Below are 10,946 nucleotides of genomic sequence, written 5' to 3' on the forward strand. Positions count from 1 at the left end.
TCCAACGTAGTTTTCATTCTTGTTGTTTTTCTTAATCATTTTTCGTAAAAATTAAACATTTTTAGCTTTTTTTTATCTTCCTTGTTTACTTAAACATAGCTATTTATTGTTGATTTTCTTAACAAGTAAGAGTTAAAAAAGAAAAAGACAGTTCGGTGCACAAAATTTTGCATTTATATAGGGTTTGGGGAAGGGCCGTACCACAAAGTATGTGACGTAGACAACTTACCCTAATATAAATATTAATGACTACTTTAACGGCTCGAACCCATAACTTATAAGTTATACATAAATAACTTTACTGTTGCTCCAAAGTGAGATAACTCCTCTGTAATTATTCTAACACGTGAACATGGTCCAATGTATTGTATATATCTGAAAGAACAATCTCAGCCAAGAGATCTTCAACAGCCAAATGGCAAACCAAAGGCCTCAATCTTTCACTAAAAAAATCAGAAGGGAAATCCAAATCCAAAGCAAGAACCAATCAGCTTCTGCTTAGGTGTACACTTTGTGATCCTCAAAATCCATTAATTTCCATATAAAAACCTCCATTCCCAAGCAAAGTAAATATAGAGTAAGTTTTTTCATAGTTCAAACTTAGCATCAGCACAAAGAATATAGAAAAATCTTCAAATGGCTACTTCTGCAATTCAACAATCTGCATTTGCTGGACAGACAGCTCTTAAGTCACAAAATGAGCTCGTTAGGAAAATTGGTTGCTTTAATGGTGGACGTGCCACAATGAGACGGACCGTTAAAAGTGCCCCACAAAGCATTTGGTAATTTCTTAATTTCTTCTCCCATCTTGAATGAATTATATATCATGAGTTGTTCGTGTCGATTATTTATAAGCTCAGTCTTGTGCAGTAAATTTTTCGCTATGCAGAAAATTAGAAAAAAAGTTCAGATTACCTTATCTTGTATTTCTGCAAGTAACTATTTTCATAACTTAAATTCTTGACCTTCTGATCACACAACTCTAGCGGTTGCGTTAAGATTTCCTTTCGCTTCAATTATTTAGATACACAAAATTAAAAGGATATATAACACCCATGTTTTAATCCACTGAAAGAGTAAATTGTAACTTGATAAATCTAGAACTTGATGACATAAATGTAACAAAATATTGTGGCTTGATGAAATAGGTATGGAGAAGACAGGCCAAAGTACTTGGGACCATTCTCCGAGCAAACTCCATCTTACTTGACTGGTGAGTTCCCTGGCGATTACGGATGGGACACTGCTGGACTTTCAGCTGACCCTGAGACATTCGCTAGGAACCGTGAGCTTGAGGTGATCCATTGTCGTTGGGCCATGCTTGGTGCTTTGGGATGTGTCTTCCCTGAAATCCTTTCCAAGAATGGTGTTAAATTCGGTGAGGCAGTTTGGTTCAAGGCTGGATCTCAGATTTTCTCAGAAGGCGGTCTTGACTACCTTGGTAACCCAAACCTTATTCATGCACAGAGCATTCTTGCTATTTGGGCATCCCAAGTTGTGCTCATGGGTTTGATTGAAGGATACAGAGTTGGCGGAGGCCCACTTGGTGAAGGTCTTGACAAGATCTATCCCGGAGGAGCTTTTGATCCACTTGGGCTCGCTGATGATCCCGAGGCATTCGCTGAGTTGAAGGTGAAGGAAATCAAGAACGGCCGATTGGCTATGTTCTCAATGTTTGGTTTCTTTGTTCAAGCTATTGTCACAGGAAAGGGACCAATTGAGAACCTCTTCGACCATGTTGCTGACCCTGTTGCCAACAACGCTTGGGCTTATGCCACTAACTTTGTACCCGGAAAATGAAATGAGTAGCCTGTTATATGTAAAATTTGTGGGGCTACTGCATGTTTTGGATGTACTATGACCTTACTAATATATATGCAAAAGCCAACATTACATATTCTTCAATTCAGTATCTCTATTCAAAGATAATCGGTAGAAGTTTCCTCTGATCTCAACATGAAGGGGACATACAAACATGAGTATATCAACATGATATAGCTATAGTTCTTTATAATTACATTTAGTTTCCCTCTTCTTTAAACACTTAAAAAAAGTCTGGCACAAAAATTGTTTGCCTACAAATGAAGAGAAGTATCAACCTCAGAATTTTCTTGTTTATGTTTAGGATTCGAACTCCATCGCGAATGTTGAGTCTTTCTGACTTGGACCACTGTGTGCTTGCTGTTCAAACTGAGTCCAATAAAGAGCTGATCTTGATCTGATTTAGATGTCTGCGATAGAAAAATCAGTCATGTGGTAAGTCTGGCTTGGCAGCGACAAAATTCTTGGCTGAAGTCATTACATGGGGCTCTGAGAACGATTTTATTGTTCCGCTTTCTCTCTGCAATTTTGCTCTTTCTAGTTGCCTGAATCTTTCTTGTAGTAATTCAATAGAAGGACCTGCAATATTAGGATCACTATTCTGCCTTCCCATGAAAAAAGCTACTTCAACTACCAACTCCAAAATGTGATAATAATAGAGGATTTTGTTTGTTTTGAGGGCTTTAAAATGTGCATATATAGGGAGAGAATGGCTAGCTTTTGACATTGGTAATTGGTTTATTGAAATTTCAGCCATGATGTAGCAGGGAGCCGAATGGGCGACTAGAGAACAAAGTCCAAAAGAGAAATGTTAGGATGCTTATGTTAAAGTTAGCTAGTTTGATGTAGAGAAAGCAGTATGACTTTTTTTTTAAAGAGGAAAATGGCAAGAGGAAGTGTATAAAAGAGGAGACCAGCACTTGTAAGGTTGTGTTTGAAAGAAAAAAGGATTTGGTATATTAAGTCAGCTTGTCTTCGATGTGACTAATTTCTAACAACCTTCTTGTTGTTCAGCTAAAAACTATTACTTTTACAAGCAAAGATTTACCATTAAGTATGTACTACATATTCAAGGTGTTATATCAAGCATAGACTGATATATTCAAAAGATCACATAATCTTTAGACATTCCTTGAAAATTATCTTTTGAAATTACACAGAAGAAACATTTCAGGAAACAAAGCAACAAAGTGCTGAACATATATGACCAAGCTTTTCAATAAGAAAGGAGTCTGATAAGCTTATTGATGATGTAATTTTGTAAAAGATGAGCAGGTTGGATATCAATCCAATTAAGGCAGCCCACATGAACATATATCAGCGGCAAATAACAAGGCATTCCCTGAAACTTTAGAGTCCTAAAGACACCATTTTGAGGATCATATAAAACCAAATTCCCACCTTTGTACTGAAGCAAGAGCTCTCCATTCTTCAACAGGCATAAAACTTTCACCAAATGTTTCATGACAGAATTTGGAGTTGGTGTATAAGCCCCAATTATGAACTCCTTCATCCAAGACTCTTTCACATTGTATTCTTTCATTACCCAAATTTCTATTCCTCCCCCTTTTTGGTGAGGAAAAGTTAGAGCAACAGCAAGACAATCTCCAACAACTGCTAGATGAAACTTGTGAATTCTGGGCTTGGCAACAAAATCAACCTTTGGAACTTCAGCAAATACCTCATCAGCTAAATCAAAGGAAACGATAAGCCTATCACGACGTCCATTATACTTTCTAAATCGAGTCAACCAATGCATCTTCCCCTTTAACATAGTTCCTTGATAATTTGAATCAATAAGGTAATCAACTTTCTCAATTATTCTCCAACCGTTACCACCAAGAGTAAATACTTCAACTTCTGAAACATTAAATGAACGGCCGTCATCATGAAACAAATTGGCATAATATATGATCTTGATCACCTTGGTACTCTTTGGTAATAGGATGAAAACCAAACCCAAGAACTGATTCTTTCTTCTCAAATAGACTGATATGGCAAGGCAGCTGCTTGTAGTCTCCTATAAAAGGATTGTACACATAAAGTGCATCACTAAGCAGACAATCATATGTGCACAATAGCCCATGACATGAACCATATAATTCTGGCACAAAGTTTGCAAAAGGGGTGCTGATTTTCCTCACAACTTTTTCCATACCAAGATCAGAACATTCAAGAAAGCAAAGCTGATTATCGTCCACTTGAAAAATAATGCAAGGATCGTTCTTTACTGCACGAGACAGGTGCAAGCAAATTCACAAGCTCTGGATCATGAGACAAGTTGTAAAATGATTTGCGAACGAACTTGAATTACTAAAGATGTTATGGGAAGCCTAGAAGCTATGTCAATGACTGTTTCTTGAGGTAGGGAATCGAATCCATATCTAGGGGGTGGTTCATCAGATTGGCACTTCTGTTTGTTGGTTTGTGTATCCATGATACATACAAAATATAGCTACACAAAGATAATACAGACTTGGAAATGGATGCTTAGGAGCTCTGGTAATTCTTATAGTCGGTAAACAAAAGAGTATGTCCTTTTGGATGTCTATTGAATTACTGCATTTCTTTGGAAATGATGCATATCTGTGTAATAGTTGATAACTTTTCATTTGCCACTACCCGAAATTCCTACCTTTCGGAAGCGTGACGACGCCTATCATTTCTTGTGTATTATTGCTTCTATCTTTGCACCATACGATGGAGTTTTCATTATATATTTTATAATTTTCAGTTCTAAAGTACTACAATTTATTGTTCGCATATTCTATAAAGTAGTAAAGATTCAACGTTTTACTTCTCACTTCTTGCATTTAGTAATTAATATTTTACTATTACTAGTATTTTAATTATTGTATTTTATTAAAATTAAAATAGAAACCCAAAAGGAAAGCCATGCATTTTTAGCCATCCAAATCACTCTCACATTACTCTATGCACTAGATCACAATTACATTTTATAAAACTTCTCACAATTATACACTGCTATTATAGTCTTTAATTTTCTTCTTCAATACTCCACTCTATATGGGTTCTATGTTATTATCTATTTTTGCCGGTTGAAAGCCAAGGAAAAAAACTTGACAACTTTTGGCAATCGGATACAAGCTGTTTTCACTCTTTTATTGATGTATGCGACTGTCACTTGCTCGTGCTTACTGAAATTTCGGTTTTCTAATTATATCATTGTTCTGCTCTCCAACTGCGTTCCAGTGAAATGCATGCCAAGATAAAATGCCCAGGTACGTCTTTTAATCACCATATGTGCTGCCATCTCTACCTTTGATTGAGTTCCGTGGTATATTTAAAAAATGACCTTAGAAACTACTACTAATTAAGAATCCAGATGTGAGTGTTAGTCTGTATTTGCCTGTATTCTATTTGTGATATTCATCTCCTAATTAAATGATTTTTTAAAGCTCATCTCGTTATCATATTTAGGATTAAAAGATCACATCAATAAGAGTGATACCACCTGATTTGTTAATACTCCACATTTAGTGAATTTGTTCATAAACTTTTCCTAAAGAATCATGAATAATATCGTTATGTTTTCATGATCTCTACTCTAAGCGTGTGTCACATAGAAGCCATGCTTTTAGGATTCATTAATTTATCTTTCATAAGTAAGAGACTGATACATGCCTATGAACCTTTGTCTACTTGACCATCATGTCTTAAAAGTTTAGGCTACATTTTGTCCCATTCTAAAGCTAATAGAATTCTAAATCAGTTTTCTAATTTCTCGCCAATGTGCTGGATCGTGTTTTCTTTGGCTAGTTGGGAGGTTCGTGTGTCTCTTTATTTGTTTCAGATCAGATTGGAGAAATACTATATATGATTATTTAAGTCATAATAGTGAGTTCCGCTAGAGGGTAAGAACGTGAGAAGTGTCACTAGTCGTTCAAGTTGGAGTGAAGCCCATTTGATAGCTTATTTTCTCTTTTGTAATTCATCCTCTCTGATATGTAATTTGTAAAGACTTTATATACAGTAGAATGGGGCAATTGGAGAAGGGAATTAATTACTAGTATGTTCTAATTATTGGTTTATGCCTGGCTGTGTGCTAAATGTCGTGTGTCAAGGATTTAACTATTAGTATTTTGAGTTTTTGCCGTTTCTGGAAAACTAAGTTTTTTTTAGCTAAATAACTTTTATATGCTATTTCGCACAAATATGAAGTTTATATATCCAAATGCGAGTCTCCATTTTTTACCTATTATTTTGAAACGAAGTCTGCATATGTTCTCTTTGTACTTTGAATTTCTTTCTCATTTTTAGGTCTTTCTATAAAAGGAGAACAATCTTTTAAATAAGCTATTTGTTGATTTAACATAACTATTGTTTCCTGTTTACCTAATCTTTATGGGTTTAGTGAAATACTTTAGTCCATTTTTTCGCTCTCATTTTCTATAACTAACTTTGTACTTTAGCACGTACATTAACAATTACTTAATTAGTTCGGAGGCCAACATGAGCCCTTACTTGCCTTATGTGTTACTTGTGTAAGTCCCAATACGCTCTTTTTATGTGACGCTAATAAGAATGAAAATAGAAATCTGAGATTTTTCTTAAGTCTAAAACCATCCCTTTAGAATAGTGTCCAACGCCTCCTGGACTATAGGAATGGGACGGGTAGACCTATTAAAACACGATTTAGAATCAACTAGTACGCTTTAGGTAACAACTTAAAGATAGTAATGAGGGTAGCGGACATGATACACAAATTGCCCGAATAGCCATTGCACTTTTGACTATAAAAGTTTTAGCAGGCTTTGCACGGGAGTTGATCCATTAAACCTAAAAAGTTAGGCCGCCCTTTAACTATTTAACTGATCATCCTTATATATTTTATTTGTGGGGATAACTGAATTTAATTTTATTTATTTTAGTATATTTCCAATGGTAATTTATGTAACAGTCATTACATAATAGAAGAGGTTTTACCTACCTTCAAATAGTAGCTTTGCTTCTTCGCTCCCTGTGATTCCTATTATTTATAACTTATAAGTATTGCTGCCTAAGGTCCTTGAAACTGTTTTGTTCTTTGTTATCATTCAAATTGTTTGTTTTACTTTCTTTGTCACTTAGTATGATTAGTAATTAATGTGTATGTTTAACCAGTTGGTCATTTTTAATTATTATTCAATAGGTATGATCAATCACTTCGTCTAATCAATAATCCCACATAGCATAAAATTCGGCCGGGACCCACAGTTGTGGACCTCGAAGAGTACCTAACATTCTCTTCGAGATAATTTGAGCCCTTACCCGATCTTTGGTGATGTTGACTAGTCAAACAGAGTTATTCGCAAATAGGTGTCCTAACGCACTTTAAAAATCGTTAGGTGACGACTCTTCTCTTTTAATACCAATTTAAAAGAGTTGTCACATGTCGAAACCTGCTTTCACGAGAAAATGGGGCGCGACAACAATTCTGCCCAGGCAGCCCTCGATCATGACCTCGATCCTCGGCCTCGATCGTGGTTCGATCATGACCCTCGAGCCTGGGTCTTCGATCATGACCTCAATCCTCGGCCTCGATCATTGGCATCGATCATGGCCTCGATCCTCGACCTCGATCGTGGTTTCGATCATGGCCCTCGAGCCTTTGTCTTCTATCATGGCTCTCGAGCATGGGCCTTCGATCATGACCCTCGAGCCCTGCCTTAGATCATGACCCTCGAGCCCTGCCTTCGATCATGACCCTTGATCATGGCCTCGATCTTGGGTCTCGATCCTAGGCCTCGATCTTGGGCTCGATCACAACCCATAATTTCCAGCATAAGAGAAAAATTGCAGCAACTGTTTTAAGTCCAACTTTTGATACGTTAACCATCCGAAACTCACCCGAGGCCATTGAAACCTCAACCAAATATACCAACAAGTCCTAAAACATCAAACGAACTTATTTGAAACCTCAAATCACATAAAACGACGCTAAAACCACGAATCATGCTCCAATTCAAGCTTCATGAAACTTAAAATTTCCAACTTCTACATTCGATGTCGAAACCTAACAAATCAAGTCCGATTGACCTCAAATTTTTCACACAAGTCATAAATGACATAACAAAGCTATGAAAATTTTCGGAACTGGATTCCGACTGCGATATCAAAAAGTCAACTCCCCGGTCAAACTTCCAAACTTAAATTTCTATTTTAGCCATTTCAAGCCTAATTTAATTACGGACTTCCAAATTAATTTTCGAACACGCTCCTACGTTCAAAATCACCATACGAAGCTGTTGGAATCGTCAAAATTCTATTCCGGGGTCGTTTTCTCAAAATATTGACCGAAGTCAAACTTGGCCTTTTAAAGTCAACTTAAGGAACCAAGTGTTCTGATTTCAACCCAAACACTTTCAAATCCCTAACCAACCATCCCCGCAAGTCATAAATTAATAAAAGCACATATGAGAAGTTTTATTTTAGGGAACATGATTTTAAAAATTAAAATAACCGGTTGGGTCATTATACATCTTCGTAGCACCTGGATGGATAGAATACCGTAGTTCATCCACATTAGGAACACATAGACGATCTTGGAACGGAGCACCCTTCTGGGTTAATTTGGTCAAAGGTACTGCAATAGATGAAAAACCTTCCACGAATCGACAATAATAACCTTCTAAACCCAGAAAACTCCTGATCTCAGTCGCCAAAGTGGGACAATGCCAATTCTGAACTGCCTCAATCTTTTTGGGATCAACCTTAATGCCCTCGCCCGATACAATATGCCCCAAACATGCTACAGACTCTAGCCAAAACTCACATTTAGAGTACTTAGCATATAGCTTTTATTCCCGCAGTGTCTGAAGCACCACTCTCATATGCTGCTCGTGCTCCTAATTACAACGCGGGTAGATCAAGATGTCATCAATGAAGACAATGATAAACGAATTAATATATGGCCTGAATACCCTATACATCAAATCCATAAACGCTGCCGGGGCATTAGTCAAACCGAAGGGCATCACCAGAAACTCATAATGACCATATCTAGTCCGAAAAGTAGTCTTCAGAACATCCGGATCCGGAATCTTCAACTGATGGTACCCCGACCTCAAGTCGATCTTAGAGAACACCCTAACACCCTGCAACTGGTCAAATAGATCATCGATACACTGCAACATGTACTTGTTCTTAATAGTGACTTTGTTCAATTGGCGATAATCAATACACATCCGCATTGTTCCATCCTTCTTCTTCACAAATAATATCGGTGCACCCCAAGGCGATACACTCGGTTTGACGAACCCTTTGGCTAGTAAGTTCTCAAGCTGTTCTTTCAATTCTTTCGGAGCTATGCTATACGGTGGGATAGATATAGGCTGGGTATCTGGATCCAAGTCAATACAGAAATCAATATCACGATCAGGTGGCATACCTGGAAGATCTGAAGGAAATACATCGGAGAACTCCCGAACTACAGGCACTAAATCAATAGTCGGAGTCTATGCAGTAGTATCCCGAACATAAGCTAGATAAGCTAAACAACCCTTCTCAATCATGTGTTGAGCCTTTATAAAAGAAATAACTCGATTAAATGAACTAATAGACGAACCCTTCCACTCCAGCCTAGGCAATGCTGGAATAGCCAAGGTAATAGTCTTGGTATGACAATCTAGAATACCATGATATGGAGATAACCAGTCCATACCCAGGATAATTTCAAAATCGGTCATCTCAAGAAATAGGAGATCTGCTCTAGTTTCATAACCACATAATGTAATAATACATGACCGTTAGATCCGGTTCACAATAAAAGAATCGCCCACAGGAGTGGACACATAAACATGAGTACTCAAGGACTCACGCGAAACACCCAGGAATGGAGCAAATAGAGATGACACATGAATACGTAGATCATGGATCAAATAATACTGAGGCATCTTTGCCGCAAACAGAAATAATACCTGTAATCACGGCATCTGAGGCCTCTGCATCTGGTCTGGCCGGAAAAGCATAGAACCGAGCTAGAGCGCCAACTGGCTGGCCTCCACCTAGCTGACCTCCACCTCTAGGATGACCCCTACCCACCTGTCCTCCACCTCTTGGTGGTCGGACTACTGGTGGAGCAACTGGTGCGGTAATCATAGGCTGCTGACCCTGCTACACCAGTCTACCCCGAAGTCTGGGGCAGAATCTCCGTATATGACTGGGATCCCCACACTCATAACAACTCTTAGGTAGGATAAGCTGCTGACTAGAAGTCTGACCCTGGTGACCTGAATACCCACTGGAAGAACCCTGAATAATTGGTAGGCGATAAGAACTCTTTAGTATAACACTGAGATAGGGTCCCACTGGAGCACCTCGCACTGAGATAACACTGCTGGACTGCCCTCTTACGAACTGACCTCTGCCCCCAGACGGAGCACCTCTGAACTCTCCAGAATACCTGAACCGCTTATCTCTCGTAACCTGCTCTCGGCTCCGCTGACGTACACCCTCAATCCTGCAGGCTATCTCCACGACTAGCTCATAAGAAGTACCCATCTCAACCTCTCGAGCCATAGTGGATTGAATGCCTATATGTAAACCCACAACAAACCTCCGCACTCTCTCCACCTCAGTAAGGAGTATCATAAGTGCATGGAGAGATAACTCAGAAAATCTCGCCTCATAATCGGTCACTGACATCTGACCCTGCTGGAGCTGCTCAAACTCAAACCTCAACTCTTTCCTCTAGGAGGGTGGAATATACCTGTCCAGGAAGATACGGGTGAACCTGTCCCAAGTCATGGGAGGAGATTCTGCTGGTCTGCCAAGAACATAAGACTGTCACCATCTACGGGCTCTGCCCTCTAGCTGAAAAGTAGCAAAGTCTACCCCACGTGACTCCAATATCCTCATGTTGTACAATCTATCCTTGCATCGATCAATGAAAACCTGGGGATACTCATGTCGCTCACCCCTAAAGACAGGAGGATGTAGTCTAGTCTATCTGTCTAATAGTTTCTGAGGATCAGCGGGTGCAGCTGTCATGGGCTCTAGTGTAGCTGCTGCCACTGGCTGGGCTCCACCCACGAGTAGTGCACCCTGCGTCTGATATACAACAATTGCCTGTCCATGAGCCTGTGCGATAGGGGCCTGTGCTCCCCCGCTCGCCTGGGATGTGG

The 10,946-nt window shown here is 38.8% G+C and overlaps 2 protein-coding genes and 1 long non-coding RNA gene across 3 annotated transcripts; 1 reads left to right on the top strand and 2 right to left on the bottom strand.

Moving 5' to 3' along the window:
* The first annotated feature begins 558 nt into the window (after positions 1-558).
* LOC104117004 (chlorophyll a-b binding protein 36, chloroplastic) lies at positions 559-1,905 on the top strand. The gene is made up of 2 exons (XM_009627979.4): positions 559-782; positions 1,149-1,905. Exons 1-2 carry the CDS (start codon positions 637-639, stop codon positions 1,798-1,800), a joined length of 798 nt encoding a protein of 265 aa, XP_009626274.1. The 5' UTR covers positions 559-636; the 3' UTR covers positions 1,801-1,905.
* On the bottom strand, positions 1,397-2,788 carry LOC138893271 (uncharacterized). Its single transcript, XR_011408361.1, has 2 exons — positions 1,968-2,788; positions 1,397-1,913 (listed from the first exon to the last, which is right to left on the bottom strand). It is a non-coding gene; the product is annotated as an uncharacterized lncRNA (long non-coding RNA).
* Positions 2,789-3,037: 249 nt separating this feature from the next.
* LOC104117006 (F-box protein At3g07870-like) lies at positions 3,038-4,258 on the bottom strand. Its single transcript, XM_070178247.1, has 2 exons — positions 4,127-4,258; positions 3,038-3,841 (listed from the first exon to the last, which is right to left on the bottom strand). The coding sequence occupies exons 1-2, from the start codon at positions 4,256-4,258 to the stop codon at positions 3,038-3,040; spliced, it is 936 nt and encodes a 311-aa protein (XP_070034348.1).
* Between the last annotated feature and the right edge of the window lie 6,688 nt (positions 4,259-10,946).

Source organism: Nicotiana tomentosiformis, chromosome 6 (genome assembly GCF_000390325.3).
Source record: "Nicotiana tomentosiformis chromosome 6, ASM39032v3, whole genome shotgun sequence".
Classification (NCBI taxonomy): Eukaryota; Viridiplantae; Streptophyta; class Magnoliopsida; order Solanales; family Solanaceae; genus Nicotiana; species Nicotiana tomentosiformis.